This window comes from Rhipicephalus microplus, chromosome 5 (assembly GCF_043290135.1).
Source record: "Rhipicephalus microplus isolate Deutch F79 chromosome 5, USDA_Rmic, whole genome shotgun sequence".
Taxonomy (NCBI): Eukaryota; Metazoa; Arthropoda; class Arachnida; order Ixodida; family Ixodidae; genus Rhipicephalus; species Rhipicephalus microplus.
This window is the reverse complement of record NC_134704.1, coordinates 122507211-122530185: the sequence shown is the minus strand read 5'-3', so window position 1 is coordinate 122530185 and position 22975 is coordinate 122507211. Positions and strand designations below refer to the sequence as shown.

At 43.3% G+C, this 22975-nt stretch overlaps 2 protein-coding genes and 1 pseudogene across 4 annotated transcripts in view; 2 read left to right on the top strand and 1 right to left on the bottom strand.

The window, feature by feature from the left end:
* Window positions 1-1388: 1388 nt before the first annotated feature.
* LOC142817918 (uncharacterized) lies at window positions 1389-7110 on the top strand. 2 transcript variants are annotated; one of them, XM_075895877.1, is made up of 5 exons: window positions 1389-1978; window positions 3838-3945; window positions 4208-4309; window positions 5325-5426; window positions 6775-7110. In XM_075895877.1, the coding sequence occupies exons 2-5, from the start codon at window positions 3846-3848 to the stop codon at window positions 7077-7079; spliced, it is 609 nt and encodes a 202-aa protein (XP_075751992.1). In that variant the 5' UTR covers window positions 1389-1978; window positions 3838-3845; the 3' UTR covers window positions 7080-7110. The 2 variants fall into 2 exon arrangements, with proteins under 2 accessions (XP_075751992.1, XP_075751991.1); XM_075895876.1 differs by lacking the exon at window positions 1389-1978 and having other exon boundaries at window positions 2358-3945.
* LOC142817917 (uncharacterized) lies at window positions 6218-16746 on the bottom strand (annotated as a pseudogene).
* A 1864-nt stretch (window positions 16747-18610) lies between these two features.
* LOC119173746 (cytochrome P450 3A14) overlaps window positions 18611-22975 on the top strand; it is a 64229-nt gene continuing 59864 nt past the window's right edge. Inside the window, exon 1 of one of the 2 annotated variants that reach the window (XM_075895875.1) lies at window positions 18611-18839. In XM_075895875.1, the coding sequence (XP_075751990.1) occupies window positions 18781-18839 (59 nt within the window). In that variant the 5' untranslated portion in view covers window positions 18611-18780. The remainder of the gene's footprint in view (window positions 18840-22975) is intronic. The other variant, XM_075895874.1, reaches the window with a different exon arrangement.

Genomic DNA, 22975 nt, shown 5'->3' with positions numbered 1-22975 from the left:
AAGTTGGGGGACCCTTAAGCTTCGCCTTTATGAGTTGAATGCGATAGCGAATTCTGGCCCCTAGTGCACCCTTCAACTGTTAAGTGCATACTTATTCCTTTGTTTTGTTACATTCACACGCACGCACACAAACACGCACACAGTAGATTGCACCAGCGCGCACTATTATCGCCGAATGGGCTCATTTTTGTCGTGACACTTGTCGAATAAAATGCGGTAAAGAGGCCCTGAAACACTTTTTGAAGTAACCATGCAATGAATTCACTAGAAGAGCTTATTGCCTCACGAATTTTACGCCGCAATAATTTTAAGAATCCGTCCAGAATGAGTGGAGTTAGAAAGGTTTTTCGCATGTATTATCTCTTCTCTCGTCCCCACGAAAGTGCTGCAAGCTAAGCAGGGAGGGGTGACAGAGCAAAAAAAACTACCGTGCCTCGTGACCTTGAGCACATCTTTAGGGGCGAAGCTCCTTATAGGGGCACCCGTTCGTCCCTCGTAGTCGTAGTGTGTAACCAGCCTTACATTTTGACCTCCAAGGTGGTGCCGGTGGGAGATTTCTTCTGTGCGTTGTTGAACAATAAAAAAATCGCAGCGTGGGCGTTAACTAAAAGCCGAATTCTCCTGTCTCTCATTCCCCCTTAGCAGCCATTGGCATGTACATTGAGCACTATCTGACAAGAAAGGTTTGCTACGTTATACTCGCTGGGCGTAACCTCCTTGGTTTTAGAAAGGTTTAGCGAGCGTTGGGCCGCAGTGCCATGAATACAGTGAACTAGTATATACCATGAAATGGAGGTGGTTAAAGGTGGGAAGTAGACACGAAGCGCAAGCCGTAAGAAAGTGTGCGTTTGCCTCCTTTCGTTCAGTCCTTGGAATGTCCGCTGGATGGCGGTGTTTCTTTATGAGGAATATATGATGAAAGATGCGAGATGGTGGTACTTAGAGTGTTTAGTAGGTGGACGAACGGACACACAGGCAGATGCATCAACGGACGCACGGATGGTTGCACGGACGAATGGACGCATGGACGGACACAGGAGCGGATGCGTGGACGAACGCAGGGACGGACGCACAGATGGACGTGCGGACGCATGAACAGACGCACGCATGGGCGGACAGAACCAAGAATAAATGGACGGACGGATACGGAAAAAAAGTTTGCGGATACTGGTTTACCGGGTCTGAACTGCGCATGCGCGTGCCTTACGGGCGTTTACCGGACACGCTCAAACCACGACCTCCTCTATATAGTTTATAAAGTTTATAGAGGAGGTCGTGGCTCAAACGCCCGAGATGCTTCCAAGGTTGCCATTACCGCCTTCCCTTTCCTTTGAGCCGAGTCAAGTCGAGCCTAACAGAAACGTTAAAGAACAAGATTGCTACTTCGAGGCCTGCTACCCGGATGGCGCCGCGTACACGCTAGTCGCCTTCCGACGATAAAATTATCCTTGAAGAAGTTCTTGTACTTAACCCTTACGAAAATGCTTCTCAGTGGCACACGATCACTGAAAGAGTGTCAATGCTGCTGCGGCGAACACTTAATTCGCGAAGTGTTAAAGAGCGCGTTGACCTACTCCTGGCCCACTTCATACGGAATGACGCGAAGAACAGAAAAAAGTAAGTAGACCGTATATTTCACGTTATCTTCAAGCCACCGCGTTGTGGCCAAATTTTGTAAACGTGATTGTTTGCTTGACTAGATCTGGAACAGAAGAAGAATACGCGGCAATCGACGTACTTCTCCAGCACGTGGCTGACCTCGCCGCCGAATATTCGTATCGGCCACCACGGTCGGCTGTTCGGAAGCACCGTGCGAAGAACACTCCAGCTTCCGCATCAGAGACCGCGCCAGAGTCTGCGTCGGGGTCCACTGCTAAGTGGGTCATACCTACCGCGCAGGCCAGTTGGGACGACCGCCACATCGCCGCGCTGGAGTGCTATGCTGCTGAATCAGCAGCGGAGATAAGCAATCAATCTGGTAAGAACCTCGCTACAATCCCCCCCCCCCCTTTTTTCTTTTTCTTGTTTCATAAGGCGTGGAGAAGGAAGCTCTGAAACATTGGCACTCATCTACATCGTTCAATCAAACTAACTTGCACAATTCGAGGCCAAATATACTCTGTATTGGTTGACCCATATGATACATTTATGTTAACATTATTATTCACACTTAAATCTGTCAATGTGTGACTTTCTGAAAGTTTTTATTTCCAGTTGATATGCACGAGATAATTGCTATTTTCCCCTGATAAAGTTTTAGGAGTGAATTCCACGATGACACCGTTATTGCGGTCGCAACGAATGCTCCTCAATTATTTGATAATCCGTCTTCTTAACTACCTCAAAGGGAACAACAACCTATTGTTATGGCACCTATTTTTTAGCACAATGAAAAGCTTAATAGTCAGAGTGTCTAATCACAGAACAGTAACAAGTAAAATGCTGTGAAACATTTGTAATAATTTGTTTCTATCTCCAGTGAATTTGCGGTTGGAGATGCACGTGACAACACATGCCTCAAACAGTGAGCGCAAGAGTGGTTCGTGTCCGAGCAAGGCAGCACACTGTGCATGTGCACACTCTATGCGCTTACGCAGCAGCTTAACAAGGTGCACTGGCTGCTCAAAAGGCAGCACCGCTTCTCACCGTGCAACTCCTTTTACCTAGTAAATAAAACACAGAATAGAGCAGGCTTTGTTATACGTGCTGTAATTTTGATGATGGCATGCATGACAGCATGGAAATATGCAACTGCATACAGCAGCAATAGACTCGGGAATCTAGCTGCGAGGGGCTTCTTCTGGGCTGTAGGACATACCTGTTTTTGGGTGCTTTTACAAAAATATTCAAAATATAAATCCTACTTACAATGCGAAAAGGCTGCTGTAATCTGTCACTATTTTCATGTTTGTTTTTTATTTCTGCTTGGATGTAGTCACATTTCTACTGGTTGTCGGTCCCATCAAGTAACTGCATTCACCAATTTGCAAATGATGTGCTGCAACAATGCTTTCCAGCGTTTAGGGTCACTTGTGTTGTTCAGCCTGATTGAAACCAAATATGCACCTATTTCAGGGTGAATTGTTAGGGAACTTGGGTAACTAACATCACTAAAGAGGCACTGGTTTTTGATTTCATGTGTTTTAATATTTTCCATCTGTACAAGGTGACACAGTGACCCCAGCGGTTTCACTGCTGCGTAGCATGTATGCAAGGGAGAATGAAGGTACTGCAAATGATGTGGACGATCCAGACACCCGCTGCCATTTTGACTGGCCCTTATCAGCTGAGGCACAATGTATGTAAAAATATTAGAGTTTCAACATAATTCATTATAACAAAGAATTGGTGAGGCACTTATATACATTTTTGCCAGCATACTCTTGAAAACCTGTAAAAGCCGTTGTTAGGTAAAACTGCCTTCACTTATTTTGCACAGCAGTGTTCCTGTGCATGTGGACAGCGTGATAATCTGCCACATCTTCTGCATTGTTCTTATCATCTATATAGCTTACCGCATAACACTGTTTTGTATTTGCTGTTATTGATTGAGCATATGCAGCCATACCATCTCGTAGCACTGTATGGATATTTTTAATAAATAAATGTCCTCGCTCTCTGTTGTGATAACTTCCCCAGACACCAGTGGCAACCGCTAGAATGGTGAATATTTTGTCCTACGTTGTTTAATTAATACTTCAGCAATCCTACTGGTGCAGGTGTTTTGTTGCTTCGTGTCACCCTGCTTAATGCAATGAGCCACTAAAGGTTTACTTGAAATTAGGTCATTACTTTGAAGAATCACATGTGTGCCCATAATGGGGTCAATTTTTCTAGCTCCCAACATGAGTGCAGCTGGCATGGCTGATGAGCGGACCCACACGCCAGCAACAACTGTTGATGGGCCCTCAACAGAAGTTCGTGGCAGCCATACACCATCACCAGGTATATTATTATTGTTGTTTTCTTGTCATGTTTTTAATAGCAATCATTAGTGGGTTTTCATGTGCCACGTAAAATATAACGATTTTTTTTTGGTTGTGAGCACAGGTGATAGCATGATGAATACTTGGGCAAGTATACTGGTGTAAATGTGTTGCTTTTCGTAATGTTGCCTAGTGTAACAAGCCAAATAAAGGCTTACTTAAAATTATGTCATCACTTTGAAGAGTCCCGTATGTGACAATGATGGGGTCAACTTTTCCAGAGCCTGAGCTAACACCTGGCACGGCCAGTGAGGCAAGCCACACGCCAGAAACAAGTGCGGATGGGCCTTCCCAAGCCACTCATAACCACACACCATTGCGAGGTACATTATTTTGTTAACTTTATATCCCTGTTTGTTATGTTTTCAATAGCTACAATTTGTGGGATTTCGCTTGCAAAACCCACAATATGGGTATGAGGTGTCATGTAATGTACGTACTCGACATTAATCTTTACGACTTTCAGTTCTTTTATGTCAACCTCAGTTAAGTACACGAATGCCATTGCTTTTCGCACACACAGAAATGAAGCCACAGCAGCCGAGAATTCAACCTACAACCTTGGATTAGGCAGTTCAACAACTAAGCTTGTTTCATGTTTTGTTTGTTCTCTTATAAAGAAAACAGACAGTATTTGTGATGAGCATGCCACTGCTGCCAGTATGATTATCAGCATTTAGTGATTCATAATACAATTCATGAAACATGACTGCCTGTTGACATATGGATACATTTTGTCAGCTTGTGCAGAAATTATATTCGATGTGCCATAATGTGAGGCCATACAGAGACACAAGTATTCAATGCCATTTGGACATATTTTACAGGAATCTTTTAGACACTTCCATTATTATCAGATGTCCAGTGATGGAAGTGCATTTTTACTTTTTGGAGCATACTTTCAAGCAGCCATAGTTGTTTTCGGAGCAGAAAAAAATGGTAGTTCAGAGCAGCTATCGGTGTTTTAGAAGATATTAAATTTGCCATACATTCGTATGAGTTCGGAGCATTGTCGAATAAGCTCGAAAGTATTATTTTTAACAGACAACAGTCATTATAAATTAAATGTATCATACAATAGCAGATTGTCCAAAATATGCTGTGCAGTAAGCTGTAATTTAAAATACTACCATGTGTGGCAGATATGATATCAAACTGGAAAAGCTGAGCACCACATTTTAGAAGTAACCACAGTCCCATATAACTGTTGCCAAATAAGCAGTAGATAATCGGCATTAGATAAAAGCAGTCAAATCAATTTCAGTTAGTGTCTGAAGTGCACATTTTCAGCGGCAGTAGACATAAAGCAATAAACATGACAATCTTGTGCATTTTCAGAGCTTTCAACAAATGTGCCACAGCCACTGCCTAGAGGCAGTGCACGAGCACAACTGGCTGCATCAACAGAACAGACCCCTCGACGACGCACACCACTAAGAGGTACATAACAAAGTTTTTGCTCTATCCAAATGAACCTAGAGCTTAAAGGGCTTATTTGCCATGATTGCACCCAGTAAAGAATTCATTTCATCACAGCAAAGTAATATGTGCCATTGTGCAATCACAGCGCCAACTTTGACTTTACTACAGTGTGGTTTTGAGCTCAAGTACAAATATGGATGCAACAGTCAATCTTTGAAGTCCAGAGTAATATTTCATATCTTATGGGCATATTATTCAGCAGCATAAAGTGGCCTTAGCTTATTAAGTAGATCATGTATAACTTATTCACTATAGAAGTCGCAAGGCTGTCCAGAGAGTTAATGTTTGGTGCACTTTCTGTCGCATAGCTTGTTGCTGAGACATAAAGCCTTGCCACTTTCCAAGGGATTGTAGAGCTGGTTAAAGTTACGGAATTTTAATCTGCCACTGCCAGCATAGCAGAACACAAAAATGTATTGAACTGATTTCAGAAATATAATGAGAATTTCAGTAATAAAGCCCGTTCAGCTGAAATGTTTGCTATTAAGATATGTTCAAACGAAACATTTTTGCACAAAACAGATAGAAAAACAAATGGGGTTTCCTAAAAGCATAAGTAATTCTTAGATGTTTATAAAAATTTTGTTTCTAAGTCCGAGCGTTTACTGTATATGGTACTGAGACCCCAGCAAGAGTGCTCGTCTTCTTCAGCTGATGCTAGATTGTCAATGCTTGTCAGGGGGCTACTTGGTTTGCAAGCACTGTAAGGAAAAAACAGTGCAAAAAAACAGGGACACACTGGGCACAGATGAGCGCTGACTCACACCCGATCTTTATTTTTTATTTGCTACAGTGCATAAATATATATACCATACACATGAAAATAAAAAGCTGTTCAACAACTCTTGCTTTCGTCCGCTCATAGTGAACACTTATTCACACGAACAATACAAATCTAGAAATTCCATTTTTTTTTCTTTAATGACACCATCCTAACACAAGCACCTTCCTTTTTTTTTTTTTTTTCAATGTGTGTAGCTTCGATGATTCACTTTGTCTGACGAGCAGCTAAGCACTGTCGTATCTTCCAAGTGAGGAATGCTCCACAATCTCAGCAATGCAACCAGGGTGTATGCAGAATTTTATTTCAGTATGTGTCTGTTGGGGGGCGGGGGTGAGTCTCCACCTAAATCTGAAGGGCTGACCAGGCAAGCAAAGTTTTTGCCAAATGAGGGTTGTATCAAGTGATTTCAGGAGCCAATCTTTCAGTTTGCTTGAAAATTACAGTGGCAAAAATTTTATTCAGTATCCCTTTAGGTACTTCAGTATGTCAAGTCCAATGTTTCTTGTTTACATATTTTTGCAGCAGGGAGAAGCCAAAATGAGGCAACGCTGGCGTTTTTGGAGGCCAGGGATAATCAAGACGTACAAATGCGCCTCCTCAGCTACCAGATTGACAAAAGAAAGCTGGACCTCAAAATTCGCCAGCACAAAGACAACATGAAGCTGCTACGCCAGCGGCATGCCGATGACGTCAGATTAAGGGAAGCTGAAATGGAAATGAGAAGGATGGAAATGGTGGCAGTACTTGAAGAGAGGCGGGCTAACGCAGCATACCAAGCATCTCAACTTCAGTTGATCAAAGAACTCATTGAGGGAAAAAAAGAATAAACTATAATATCAATAGTTTGATTTCTAAAAAGGAGTCAGTATGCATTTCTTTAAAGTTGCTATGTATTGAAGAAGTCCCTCCAACGACACTTCAAAAACCTGCAACCAATAGAAGTGACTGTCAGGGACAGAAAGTGGTTACGACTACCTTATGTTAATATGATATGTGGGGTTTAACGTCCCAAAACCACCATATGATTATGAAAGACGCTGTAGTGGAAGGCTCAAAAATTTCGATCACCTGCGGTTCTTTAAAGTGCACCCATATCTCGACACGGGCCTACAGCATTTTCGTCTCCATCGAAAGTGCAGCCCCCGCAGCCAGGATTCGATCCGCGACTTGCGAGGCAGCAGCCGTGTACCTTAGCCACTAGACCACCACGGCAGGGCACGACTACCTTATGTTTATTGTGCATCATGTCTCCTATCTTTCTCTGAGCTCCAGAAATATTATAATACATTGTGCACTATAATTCATCAATTGTTGGTGCTGCTGTGTGTAATGGTATGCGTTCAAGCTATTTCATGTTGTCACAGGAATCGTCATTAGTAAAGTTGCAACGTGCGCCTCCGAAACTTTCTCTTTGGTAGCCATACAAACTGAAACGAACACAATAGCTCTAGGTCTGTTCGATTAACCTGCACCACTTGAAATCAGTTCACGGCTGTGCAAGCAAAGTTCAGAAATTGTGCAGTGCGAGTTCAGCAGTGCTGGCACAGTGCAACACCTGAAACGAATGACGAGGTGCCGACAAGTTGCAGGCTTTATTTCTGTTTGCTGAATTCACATCGTTCAGCTAACACTGAACGATGGCGAACTGCACATCAGGACGTGCCTACATGATTCCTACAGGATCACTTGTAAAACATAACATTCTATTAATGAAAATAAAATGTTATGCTTTTTGAACTGACACATAAAAAAGCCTCTCTGTAAGCTAACTGTGCAATCCGATTTTATTGTGATAGTTAAAAGAATGCACATATCTTGTACACATTGGGCAGTATTTCATATATAAAAGGTTCGAAAAAAAAAAAGAACGAGACTAAGTGTGAACCTTGAAAAGAGTGGAATTGAAAAGAACTGTTTTACTGACATCATCCCACACACACCCTCTATCCATGCGGCCAGTTTGGGCTTAACACCGATCACACCAGTTGTGAGTACAGTGCCATAAGTGAACACATGCAACTGTGTTCTGAAAAAAAAAATGTGTAATGTAAAAACTGAACTGAGGCTCAACATCAAGTTTCTTGTGAAGCTTAAAACATCTTCTATGAAAACATGTTGAATAGTAAGTGAGGATTATAGAGGTGAAACGTCTCATGCATGTGTGTTTGAATGGCGTAAGTGGCTTTCAGGGGAAAGTAAGTGTGGAAGATGATGAACATTCTGTGGGCCTAAGGTCAGCGATTACAGATCCAAACATTTCCAATGTTTCCGGGTGATCTGTGGTGACCGGAGATTAAGTGTTCATGCAGTAGTTGCTACAGGAAAAGCTGTTCAATGCACTTTAAAGAAGCAGTGCCACCCAATGTCAAACTTGAGATGCGGCGTTCATTCGATTCTATTTTGAGCGCAAAGAGCGTCCAAAGGCTCAATGGCGCAATCAAGGCCACGAGACATTGACAGTATTTTGTAGTGTTCAGCAAGCTCGTAGGCCATGCCTCAGGCACTGAGCGACTTCGAGCGAGCAGCGATGACGTCATGCCTGGCAACGGCTTCACATGCTTTGTTTTGCTCTGTTCACAGCGCGTTCGTGTGAGTTCTGCGTTTTCGTGATGCCGCTTCGGGTGATTTATCATGGAGCTGTGAGCGTCGACTTGGTAATTTCAAGCTACGATCATTGCGAGGCAACAATCACGCAGCGTTCGTATGTCTTACCAGCCACAGTAGCCCAAACATCCGTTGCCAGCTGCCTCATCACTGCTCAGTCCAGCGTTGTATGCAGAATTACAGCTCAGAAGAGGACAGAACTGAGAATGATTTGCCGTGCCACGATTTCATATTCCTCAATTTTTCTATCGTTGCTAGTGAATGTTGATGATGGAGGTGAGAATAATGGGGGTGGAAAAGGCATGCCCATACATGTGCACGCTGAGCAGAGGAAACGTCAACGGAAACTGGCGCCCACTCATGTCCACCCATCCACTGATGCCGTTTTATTATTGCCTTTTTTAGCCACTAGGTTTTGGGTTCTGGCACTGCAGTGCTGCCGTCACACTGAAGAACTCGACCACATGGTACAGCTCTATGCCAATGAGAACTGTCCATGATCTATGATTAAACAAAGCATTATGGTACCTATATATATGTTAATGGCAAGAGCACAATCAGAAATAGGTGCAATAGCTAGAAGAGCATCACACCCACTTTATTCGCTTAATTTTGCTTGATGTTTTTATTTTTATTTGTGAAAGTTAAATATTGCTGAAAGGGAACCTATCATTGGCTCAGTTGAGGAGATTCAGTCAAAATAAAGAATCTTTTGAAGGGCCTCCCAAAAACCTCATCGCAAAACTATCACCAGCCATAATAGCACTGTATGCAGAAGTGTGCGAATGCTGAAGGGGACTACTTTGAAGGTGATAATGTTAAGGAAGACTGTTTTTGCAAGTACAAGAAATTATTGTGCACTCTCATGTTATTCTCTTTTTCAGACTTTGTAGCCTCTTTAAATCATGACATAAGCATCAAAGCTACTACAGTCGAACCCCGCTACAACGAAACTGACAGGACACGGAAAAAATTTCGTTGTAAAATAAAAAAAATATAGCTGATCTGAGCAAGCAGAACAAAGAAATGTTTATTTTTAATATTTAAAAAAAAAAATGCCCGCTGCTTCCTATTTTTTCCCAGCAGCGACACGACGTGTTTTTCACCCATGTATAGCGAGGCCATGGTCAAAAGCACACTGAAACAACACCTGAAATCCCCTTAGTGAACGAACCAAACAGTTGCATTAACACATTAACACCAGCAGCTGTCCGCCATCAAAAGTATCCGACAACGCTGAGATAGAGGCAGGGTATCATGGAGCGGCGCCTTTTGCATTATTCTATACCATTCTTATCATCCATCACTCGCAGCTAGCCGATTTTATCGACAATGCAAACGAACAGCCGCTCTGATTAGTTACCGCACTGGCCAAGCACGAACATAAAGTTAAGCATCGGAATCGGAAAAGGCATCGTTCCGAGGTTGCACCCAGCAGCTGCGTGGAGGAAACCATGAACTGAGCTTCAGCTTCGGATTGTCTGCGGCTCAAAAGCAAACCAGTGGCGAAAGCAGGGCTAGAGTGTACTATCAGGGCAGTCTCATTACCACCGCTATCGAGCAATGGCGGCGCCCATGCTTGCTGAACAGCCCCGGTCCGTGTGGTGCCAACATGTGTTTTAGACTTCGTTGACGCATTTTCAGGTTCTGAATATGCATCGAAATGTTAAAGATTGGGTTTACTGCATAGCAATAAGTATCTGAGCCTCGAATTGCATTGTAAAATTTCGTTGAAGTGGTACGATCAAAGAAAAAGTGTTCGTGGTGGCGACAATATTTATGCCTTGATTCCTATGGGCTGCTGACGGGGAATAGTGAATTTTTTGTTGAAGCGGCGTTTGTTCTAGCAGGGTTTAACTGTACAAGATATTGTCATGATAATAGAATGAAAGTCAATTAAGTACCGGTTATCAAAAAGCCAGTTAAAATAGAGCCGAACGTCTTGGTTCTCTTCTACTAGCTGCGAAAAACAAAACTCAGCTACGCACAAATAGCAAACTGCCTTGCACAACACACAGGGATCCATTGTATGCTCATGTCAGTATGCTATGCTGGCATCTCAAATGGCAAAAGGTATTCTCTGAGGGTGGGCGGAGTAACATCAAAATATGTAGACACTTGGCTGCTATACATGCAAGTACAGCAGTTTAAGAACAATGTTGCAACTTTGTACATCTGACCCACCCTCTGCCCGACCCACCCTCTGCCGAGTCATCTTCTGGCCTTTATAAAAATCAACGAAGGCAAAGTCTGCAATGACTCTGTCGAAGCCCCACTCAACGGCCTGCTGCACTGAGCTCATGCGCTTATTGAAGTTAACCTCATGGGGACGCAAAGAAGCACCTCCAAAAGGCTTGTAGAGCAGTGGCCGAAGTGGGTAGGCGGGGTCACCATATATTACATATGTGCGGCCTTGAGTAACAGTCTCCAAGTTGCGGTAGAGGGCAGTCTCCTTTAGGATACCTGTGGAAAAAAAAAAAAAAGCTGCTTAACAATACTGAACATTATATATGGGATAATCAGCCATGGTATCCTGCTACAGAAACAGTAGACTTGAGCTTGCAGAGAAGAATGAGTGGTTCAACAGTGTTATTAATTTAGTCCCACCAAACTTAGTGTAGTAAAGAGAACTTGCTGAACTGCCAGTTTCAGATTTACTCTGCTAGTTGTGGAGCTATCTTTGGACTGTACCAGCTGCTTGACCTGTGCTCCATCATAATGGTGTGTCCAGTTAACGCTTACAGACACAGGACAGTAAAGAGCATGGCAAGGTGAAAAAGAAAAAAACTGTGACCATGAGACAAAGAGGGAAGCAGCATATATCCTGCTGTGTTCTCAAGATATGACTGAATATGCGAAATTGAAAAGGGTAGAGGGCTGTTGACCTCTAAGTGATTTTTCATGGCAGTTTGACGTTACTGGAAGAGAGCAACTAGTCACTTGCTAGCAGCAGATCCGTATTTTTTTTTTAAAATAAATGTATACAAGGAGAGGTTGATGCCAGTGCGTGGCGCCGGCTACTCCTCTTGCACAAAAGTCGACATCACACATTTAGTAGCAAACACAAGGCTATACAGATAGCCTTGAGCTAAGGCTATACATATAGCCATAGCACAACTTACACGATGAGTGCACATTTTTCAACACAGTGTCCACACCACACAGAAATGTGTCCACACTACATAGAAATGTGTCCGCACCACACCGAGTTTGTAAAAACACAAGTAATCACACCAATTTAAGTGTTCACACAAAAAGTGAAAGTTCAATAAAATGTCTAAGGTGATTTTGTCACTTAAATACTGAACTGTTTTCAGCAAGGTTTTCCCAAAAATATCGTAGTAAAACACAAAAATACTGTCTGGAGCATACCGCGGTTAACAGTGAAGTACATTTATTTTTTGTTTAGTACTTTTGAGCTATTTCTGATTCCTCCAAAAAGTAAACGACTGCACGCGCTGCAGTGGCTTGTAGCTTTCCTTTTGGGCATCATTTTCTTGTAATGCACATTAGCAACAATAAGACAGAAATAAGACAGACAGAGCTACGACAAGACGGCTGTGCTGTGTCGTTGGATATTGTGCAGACTGAGGCGCGCAGAATAGCCCGAGCGCAGGGCATCGAAGCAAAAGAGTTCAAAGCCAGCTCCGGATGGACAACTCGTTTCATGCGGCGCCATGGCCTCGCACTGCGAAGGCGGACCACCTTGTGCCAGCGCTTGCCCGCAGCATATGAGGACAAAGTGGTGGACTTCCACAGTTTTGTTATAAAGCTCCGACAGCAGAAAGACTACATTTTGTCCCAGATCGGCAACGCTGATCAGACCCCCCTTCGCTTTGATATGCCGTGGAACACGACAGTGGAGGAGAAAGGTGCACGGAGCGTCATCGTCAGAACGTCTGGCGCTGATAAACAACGATGCACCGTAATGCTGGCGGTGACAGCGGATGGGCGTAAGCTACCGTCTTACGTTATTTTTAAACGTAAGACGCTCCCAAAGGCAAAATTCCCTCAAGGCATCTACGTCAGAGTCCAGGAAAAAGGCTGGATGAGCGCGGAACTCATGGTGGATTGGGTGAAAACAGTCTGGGGTCGGCGGCCGGGTGGTCTGTTGTTGCCGTCCATGCTTGTCCTGGACAGTTTTCGTGGGCACCTAGTAGACCGCGTACGAGATGAGCTAAAGGAGCTGCGCACAGATCTGGCAGTGATTCCGGGCGGCCTCACATCGATACTGCAGCCTTTGGACGTGTCCTTGAATAAACCTTTCAAGGACAATGTTCGAAGGCTGTACACCACCTGGATGGCTGGAGGACAACATCAGCTGACTCCAGGTGGTAAGATTAAGAGGCCGCCTGTGGAAATGCTGTGCGCTTGGATCGTGGAAGCGTGGCAGGCGATCTCCGACGAAGTCGTCAGGAAAAGCTTCAAGAAGACGGGTATCTCGAACGCACTGGATGCGAGTGAGGATGACATGTTGTGGGGTGCGGATAATTCGGACACCGAAAACGAATCCCCGCTCGGCGAGGATGAATGTGTGATCTCTGACTCGGACTCCGAATAGGGAAAAGGAGGAACAGCTACGACTTTTGTGTAAATAAATTTTACGTGTGTGTGTGCAGTTGACGGCTCTCGCTTGTTCATTAAAAGGTACGTAGGTATGTTTGTTTTATGCTGAATGAATTGGTAAACGATAAAGTCGCCTTTTACTTGACAAGTGTGCAGATTTAAAGCGCGAGAACCGAGTTGAAAAAAATTTTCGAAAATTTTACCCCACGTAATTGGCGCACCCCTAACTTCGAGCCGGATTTTCTGAAAAAAAAGTGCGCCTATTATGCGAGTAAATACGGTAGTAGTTGAACAGAAAGGCACCCATTTCCAAGACAATTGTAGAGCACCACAACACATAATTCCAAGCAAATATCCACACTTTAATGAATTAACATCGCCATAGTATTTGACCACTAAAATATACTATTATATGAACTGAGTGTTTACATACAGCAGTATACAGCCTTTGAAGTACTTTTTTCATTTGTATGATGAACATAGAAGTTACATAAATATTAAAGGAGGTACTTCGCCACCAGCTCTTGAATAACATTCCTTATGATGAATCTTATGGTAATGAATCGAGGTTACACTTTCTTCAACAACGCTGGAGTTCAAAGCAAAAATTTGTTATTGCGGTGATGACTGAAGTCTTTGTAGTCCCGTAAAAGTGTGAAATTAATGTATCTTCACAATTCAATCATTTAAACAAGAGTTTTGATCTTTTGCTCTTCTGAAGCTTTGATGCTTTGAGATTTTGCCATTGGTTATTTGCAATTATTGTAGTTTGAATAAACTCCAAATATTCATTCGATTAAAACACCAAATCAAACAAAACACTGTTTAGTACTAAACAGTGTTTTGTTTGATTCGGAGTTCTTCATTTAGAATTTTTGAATAGTCAAACACCCTTATAATAAAAAATAAGGGCAGACACAAATGGACAAACGGGTACATATGTGCCGTCTGAAGTAAAGGTGTCTGTTGGAGCTGGTACATCATAATTTCATGATGAATTGACTTGCCAAAACAGAAGTGTTGAGCATCAAGTGGGTACAATTATACGAAGTAGCATGCTTTTGAAATTAGCCTACATGAATTTTCTATCATAGAGGTGCATGCTACCTTGCCAGGACATGCCAATGTGTTTGAAGCGAAATGTTTCATTAACAACATAGTATTCCATAGGGCATTTCAGTTAGTCTGGTACCTTTGCAGGAGAAACTGGAGGAAAGTTCACATACCAGCATCATGACGACGGCCTGGAAATGGCCCATCCAACTGACAGGTTATGCCATTTGCGCACATCAATGCCTGAAACTTCAAAGCATGATAGCGTTTGTGCCCAGAAAAATCGTCTTCTTGTCTAGTTGATGGTCGACAAATTCATTCAGTTGTTCCGTCAATAAATCCCCAGCAATTCTTCAATGGGGCACCTTTCCTGTGCACAGCCTGAAAAATGAAATGGCAGCTGCAGAAAGCAACACATAGCACGACGTTCCAAGATCGAAATATAGCACGACGTTCCAAGATCGAAATAAGTATAAGCCAAACTTTTCGCAGTAAACGAAGCTGCTTAAGGTGTAGTAGCTCTACCTGACAGGACGTGCGTTTGGCACTAACTCGATGCTTAGCATCACTGCAACAGGAATTCAGATCTCTCTCCCACAGAAGACACACATTCAATGACACATACATGAATTTTGCTTATCAAATTTTCAGTGATAAGTGGTTCATGTGAATCTGTCATAACTATTCATTGATAGTAATTACTAACACCTTTTATGCTGGTAGTTGGCATCAGGTACTGCGTCTGTTGAAGTAATGGAGTAAACTGCATGCAAAAGTAGGTTGCTGACACAGAACAGCCAGTTATATAGAGCAATAGTGCTAACCTTGGAAGGCAGGCTGCTCATCAACACAACACTGATATTTTTTAGTTTGAATAGAACTCGTTTTTCTGTGAACACTGATTAAACAAAGCTGCAAATAAAATTTGAAATTGTCTCGTTGGGCAGAAAAGTCTGAGAAATATGTCAAATGGCATTGGTACAGCAAGAAAGAGAACTGATCTATAAGGCATTGTTACAGTACAGTTGTTCTGACACTGACTACATCATGAGGTTTTTCTTGGGGCAGTAATGATAATGAGGAGGCAAAATAATGAAGGAGTAGGTGTCTGGTTCACAGAAATAACTGCTTTACAGTGTTGGGAATAAAGGGGATGTCTCCTGTGCTTTTTTTTTTTAAAGCACGCTAGGAAATATTAATGAAATCGACAACAAAGTCACGTATTAAATTGATGCGGCAAATTATTACTTAGAAGATGATGTTGCTACGACATTGGGGTTGAGGGGCGATTTAATGTGCTTGGTGTGCTATGAATATAGAAAGCCAGAGCCTTATTTTCCCTTCATAATGACGAATTAGATTTGATTGATTTAATGTCCCAAAACCACGATATGATTATGAGAGACGCTGTAGTGGAGGGCTCCGGAAATTTCGAACACCTGGGGTTCTTTAACGTGCGCCCAAATCTGAGCACACGGGCCTATAACATTTCCGCCTCCATTGGAAATGCAGCCGCCACAGCCGGGATTCAATCCCGCGACCTCCGTGCGGGTCAGCAGCCTAGTACCTTAGCCACTAGACCACCACGGCGGTGCACGAATTACATTTAATGACCTCTACCGAAACACAGAGATGTAGTGCGGCGAAGCATAAACATAGCGCTAAAGGCAGTCATGCAGTGCAACAGCAACAGCACGCCTTCTTACCTGAGAAAACAACTCCAGTGATTGCAGATTGAGCCACTTGTGCACTGTAAGGTCCGCAAGGGGGTGCGCGAAGTAGTAATCTATGTGGGCTAACACTTTAGCCACCACACTTGACATTACCGAGCGGTGGCGCCTAAAGAAGAGCTCCAGCTCACAGAGACGATTAGGGTAGGCTAGACGCCGCAACGTCATGCACAGCGCCTCGCGACCAGACACTCGAACCCGTTGAGCGCTCACGACCTCTTCGGGAATCAGCAAGGCTTCCATCAAATCTTCCAGGTCTCCTTTTTGGAACCTGAACGAGCGGTAGAATGTAGTGAAGTCCATTCCGTCCAAATCAAGAAGTCCGTTTATCTGGAGGTCACGGCGCGGTGCAGTTCGGAGCAAATACATATTTTCGATTTCGTTCCATCGCAAAGTTCGCAGGAGCAGTTGGTCGTGAAATACGCTGTACGGCATCGTTGATGCAGACGCGACAACAGCAAATCACCGACACTTCAACGGGATCAATGGATCGCTGCGACCGATGCCACAAAGGAGCACACGAAAAGTAGGCAGGAGTCGCATGACGCTTGTGTCAGCAACTCATGATGCCGATTCTGATGCCGATCACCGTGATGCTGATGTTTTCTTCATAGTTAGGTTTAAATCATAGCGCAATTAAAGAAAACAATCATAAAGTCCCGTTTTGTAACGAAAAAGTTTATTGGCATTGTCCAATGTTTTTTTTTTTATTTTCAAACTTAGTAATCGCGAAGACTTTCTACTTTGCGCATACGCACATGCGGCGGCCACGGCCGCGAAGGCGTCGCGGGCGTTTTTTGGGCGTATTTTGGGCGGCACGGGCTCGTTTCAACGCTATCCGGCTTTACGCCCTCCGGCAACCCGGCCTCCCATGGCTATCTCAGTAACTTGATTTTTTGGTCACTGACGCACAGACAATTTTTCGCTTACAACCAACGGGGTCAACGCCGGGGGTGGGTTTTCTGCGACACGAGCTCTTTAACGCTAGTCATCCGGTGGTCAGTTGAAGGAGCGGAACAGTTGCCGAGAGACGGGAAACGCCAAGGATGGCAGTAGGTTTGATGAGGTAATTAAACGCAGAAGCCCTTGGCAATAAAATGAAATCTGCTCACACGACATAAGGTAGATTGGAAGTCACCCGGAGAAGTCGTCATGCTGCAGGTGACATTGAATAGGCTGGGTGTGATCATTTTCATTAGGTGTACCTTAGTGACCACGGGTCATCTAATGAAACAAATTGTTGTCTGTTATGTACGCTCGTATCTATAATATGCGTTGTTTTTAAAGACAGTTCAAATTTATGAAGTATTTTGTATGTGAAACATTGACGAAGACCTTTCGAAATCAACAAAAATGTCATTTAATTGCTTTTTATTGAATTCAGTGGTGAAATTGTGAATGGTTTCAACCAGATCATGGCAAAGCGGTAAAAATACTACCATAATACCCTTTTTCCTCGTTGTGAAGCGCTTGCAGTGTACTTTATCCGGCACTTTGAAGCAACACGAAACTGGATGTTATTGCTTCATTTCTTTTTTGGTTTCTTAAATTAGCCATATTACATTCAATTTGTTAGCGAAGAAAAAATAAACACACCATCTATTCGAAAATTCCACCCATATTAAAAGTAGAAAAGACGAAAGGTCATTGTCACGTGTCATTTTCCTGACATCTATAGTGAATGGACGTAATTAGAAATAAAAGATATCTAGACAGGAAACATTAATTTCCGCTGCTGCCGTGTTGATAGACAGTGAGGAAGAGGAACATATAAAATGCAGCTGGCTGTTGAGAGCTGCAAACAAAGCAGGACCATTCACAATTGTTAGAACCTATTGTGTTATTTCAGAAAAGCAATTATCGTAACGGCTTCTGACAGCGCTTAAGACCTGGTAAATGAGTGGTGTTAATCACTCGGAATGTTAAGCAAAGGCGGCCCCAATAAAGTGCACCTTCCTGCAGTACTAAGAATTCCACCCACGTCCCCCCATCATAGTCGTTATCACATGCTCACTGACCTCAATGTTAAAAGAAAGAGAGAAGAGGAGGTGTTTGTTCTCTTGTTTGGCAAAAGAGAAAAGCAGTACACGGTTATTTTGATTCACGACAGAAAGCAGTGATGTCATTAGAAAACGAAGCCGAGAGAGAGGGAGAGAGAGAGAGCCGTTATGACAAAAGACCGAGAGCGGTGACGTCATGAGAGCAAAACAAAGGTGAGTGAGGGGCAGAGAGAGGCATTACGATGGTTGTGGTGCGGCTATTAGCTTCAGGCACTTTTTCAAAAAACACATCAAGCTCTTCCAATGAACATGACACGAAAGATGAGAGAGGTCTTCTTTCCTCGTTCAGGAGCTGATTGTCCCGACCTCTCCGAGTGATTGGTACATAACCCGTGTGACAGCGGCTGTGACGCGGGCCTGACGGGCGATCGTCGTCCTGTCTCTCATATGTACGTCATCAGAAGTGCGGCAGCTGGCTTCCCCAGTGATCTGCGGGTATTTACTCGCACCGCCGAGTGTACACTGTCCCTCCAAACCGACTGGGACCAACCCTATCCGTGCGGCTTGCACCGACCATGTTCGTGACGGTGGCATTGCTGCTTCTACTAACGGTCCTGCTGGCTGCTCTGCTCACGTAAGCTTACACGTTCCGTGTGATGCAACAATTTGCAGCAACAATCAGGCAGGTCCCTGTAAGTGTTCACGGGTGTCGCAAGCATTTTTTTTCTAACGCGTTGCGTGTGCTCTGTTCTAAAGGACAATAGGAAAAAAAAAAATGATGGCGGCAGATGTAATGCATTTGCTGGAGCTTATGTTAAGAGAACTCTTCTTGAAACGTGACTTCTTTCATAACATACAAAAAAAAAACATATTCGAGTTTGTTGGCAGAGCAATGTGTAAAGAATATAGAGCACATTTTACAACAAAGACGAAGGCTAATTTTATCAGCACACGAAGCAGCAATTCTTTGTCCCCCGTCTTCATTATTGCTAATTTGTTTTATATATTCTGGTTTATCGAATTCTTACGCACTTTTTCACATTTTTTCAAAGGAATATTATTGTTCTCATCTAACTTCTCTCTTTTTTAGCAAGCGTGGTATAAAAATTTTCTTTAAAACTTACAGTGTGGCCAATCCCCCTAGTGGGTATGAGCCAAGATCTTCTAGGCGACAAGACAAGACAAGCTCACCCAATGTGATGAAAAATGAATGATGGATGCTACCTTCATTGAAAGGAACGCATAACTCTTAGCAGCTATTGTGAATGAGGTGGAGAGAGTTAAGGAGATTCAAAGATCATGAGCGCCTTCATGTCATGCCTTCACATGATTCAGTTGACTAGAACAATAACATTGGGGTGGATCGCATTTGGCAAGCATTTTCAAATCATGAATGACTTACAAAAAGGGTTCAGCTTAAATTGAGGATGACGCAGCGAGCGATGGAAATGAAAAAGATAAGTGCACCCTTACGAGAAAAGAAGAGAGCAGAGTGGGCAGGAAACAAAAAGGGATTAAGGATATTATAGTTGAAATCAAGAAACAGAAATGGACATGGGCCGGACACGTAGCACGTATACGCATGATGACCGCTGATCAATAAGGGTAACTGACTGAATTCCCCGAGAAAGCAAACGCGCAAGGGAAGACAATGGGTTTAAAAAGTTTGTACGTATAACGCGGAAGCAGGAAGCACAAGATCGGGTTTGAGATTGGCGGAACACGAGAGAGGCATTTGCCCTGCAGTGGGCGTAGTCAGGCTGCCACTGCTGATAATGATGATCATGATGACATCACTGTAGAAACAGCCCACTTTGCCTACCGTACATGGCGAGAGATTTCTGTTTTTTGTGGTCAGTCCACAACTTTTAGCGTACAGGACTGTCAAGTCGACGTGCAGCAGATGTATAACGCGCCGTTTGCCGATCGAAAAGGTTGCGCATACGTCTTAATAAGATGTTCTAAATCTGCTCGGCACAGCATCGGACAGTGTGTGCATGCATAGCGTAGAAGTATTATCGCGCGTATTTAGGGTAGGTTGTTGACATTCATCAAGTACTGGGACAGGCAGGTCATGTCAGTCAGTTTCACCGGCGAACCAATGAATACAACAAATCGGAATGTTACACGAAGGAAGGCTGTCAGCCACCTCTCTTTGGATCTGATCTCGCGTAGCTTCTCAAAACGCTCGGGTTTTGAGGGAACACGCATCCTCTCCATGAAGCGAAGTGGTTTTCTTACTCTAATCTGAACGCAAAATGAGCGGGATGTTTGCTCATGTCTTCCCAGATTGCGCGCGCATCAGAGCCAGCGCCCTTATGGTTGATTGATAGATATGTGGTGCTTAACATCCCAAAACTACCATATGATTATGAAAATGCCGTAGTGGAGGGCTCCTAAAATTTCGACAACCTGGGGTTCTTCAACGTGCACCCAAATCTGAAAACACAGACCTACAACACTTCTGCCTCCGTCAGAAATGCAGCCGCCGCAGCCGGGATTTGTTCCCGCGACCTGCGGGTCAGCAGCGAGTGCCTTAGCCACTAGGCCACTGCAGTGGGGCGTGCTCTTAGGGTCAAAGTTCTTTCTCAAATGATGCAGCCTGTCCCTCTTTCTTATAATGCTACGTCCGACAAGAGACAAACGCGATGCCTTTCCTTACTGCTTGAGGAGAAATCGACGGGTGGTCTCGCAAGCGGGGCTATGTTATCGCATGTACCCTTCCTGCAATGGAGATACCGGCTGCTTTCGTCTGTGCGTCAGCCGCGTTCGTCGAAACCGCTTGCGCCTACTACTCTCTCGCAGCATATAAGATACGCGAAGCGGTGTTATCGATTTTGATTACATACGGAGCGTGGCGGCAACAACAAAAGAAATCGCAGTGTGTGCCCGTTTAATTTTGGGGGATTGAAGTGAATATTTCTATTGTCTCATTCTCTCATCTGTACACGTCAACACATGGGTTTTGTCAATGTGCGCGGAAAAATGTTTATGGGTGTGTTTAGCTATGCAAAGCATTGCTTATATCTTGTTTTTTTTTGCATAGGTTATCCCTCTGCCAGCTGTCATACTTTATTAATATGTAGGAACACACGCACGTACGCAATATATATATATATATATATATATATATATATATATATATATATATATATATATATATATATATATATATTCTTCTTATTTACATTCCATTGGTTCTAATAACTTTCCCTGTACCTTCCTTGGCATTACTGTCTGTTAGATCTCATTAATATTGTGTTAAAACCACGACCGGCTTTATAAAGCCGGTCGTGTTCACGACCGGCTTTATAAATAGGGTAAAACACGGAAAAACGAGCCCTTAGGTATACACTTCTTTCCCTTATTTCATTGAACGAGGGTCTCGTACTGGCAGACTTGGTGTGTTTAGGTTGTTTAAGAGGGACAATTAATCAGCTGCCCGCTCATAATAAGTTCACGTGCTACGTGACGCCAAACATGCGAATAAGAGTGTTTTCACACACGTTCTTTGGCTTATAGATGGCGCTGACTGTCACTCCTACTTCTAAATTCACATATAAAACCCCAAAAAGTGGATGGAGGGAGGGCCGCTGTGATAGCTCAGTGGATAGAGCATCGAACGCGTTATTCGAAGGTCGTAGGTTCGATTCCTGCTCACGGCTGGTTATTTTTTCATCCACTTTTCTTTCTTCTTTCTTCTTATTTACATTCCATTGGTTCTAATAACTTCCCCTGTACATTCCTTGGCATTACTGTCTGTTAGATCTCATTAATATTGTGTTAAAACACGGAAAAACGAGCCCTTAGGTATACACTTCTTTCCCTTATTTCATTGATCGAGGGTCTCGTACTGGCAGACTTGGTGTGTTTAGGTTGTTTAAGAGGGACAATTAATCAGCTGCCCGCTCATAATAAGTTCACGTGCTACGTGACGCCAAACATGCGAATAAGAGTGTTTTCACACTCGTTCTTTGGCTTATAGATGGCGCTGACTGTCACTCCTACTTCTAAATTCACATATAAAACCCCAAAAAGTGGATGGAGGGAGGGCCGCTGTGACAGCTCAGTGGATAGAGCATCGAACGCGTTATTCGAAGGTCGTAGGTTCGATTCCTGCTCACGGCTGGTTATTTTTTCATCCACTTTTCTTTCTTCTTTCTTCTTATTTATATTCCATTGGTTCTAATAACTTCCCCTGTACATTCCTTGGCATTACTGTCTGTTAGATCTCATTAATATTGTGTTAAAACACGGAAAAACGAGCCCTTAGGTATACACTTCTTTCCCTTATTTCATTTAACGAGGGTCTCGTACTGGCAGACTTGGTGTGTTTAGGTTGTTTAAGAGGGACAATTAATCAGCTGCCCGCTCATAATAAGTTCACGTGCTACGTGACGCCAAACATGCGAATAAGAGTGTTTTCACACTCGTTCTTTGGCTTATAGATGGCGCTGACTGTCACTCCTACTTCTAAATTCACATATAAAACCCAAAAAAGTGGATGGAGGGAGGGCCGCTGTGATAGCTCAGTGGATAGAGCATCGAACGCGTTATTCGAAGGTCGTAGGTTCGATTCCTGCTCACGGCTGGTTATTTTTTCATCCACTTTTCTTTCTTCTTTCTTCTTATTTACATTCCATTGGTTCTAATAACTTCCCCTGTACATTCCTTGGCATTACTGTCTGTTAGATCTCATTAATATTGTGTTAAAACACGGAAAAACGAGCCCTTAGGTATACACTTCTTTCCCTTATTTCATTGAACGAG

What these genes read in the sequence shown, in the direction of transcription:
- LOC142817918 (XM_075895876.1), top strand. Translation starts at nt 3,819, where the DNA reads ATGGGGTCAATTTTTCTAGCTCCCAACATGAGTGCAGCTGGCATGGCT. An exon ending in CAGCCATACACCATCACCAG is followed by an intron (nt 3,946 to 4,207) that starts GTATATTATTAT and finishes CAACTTTTCCAG; the next exon opens with AGCCTGAGCTAACACCTGGC. An exon ending in TAACCACACACCATTGCGAG is followed by an intron (nt 4,310 to 5,324) that starts GTACATTATTTT and finishes GTGCATTTTCAG; the next exon opens with AGCTTTCAACAAATGTGCCA.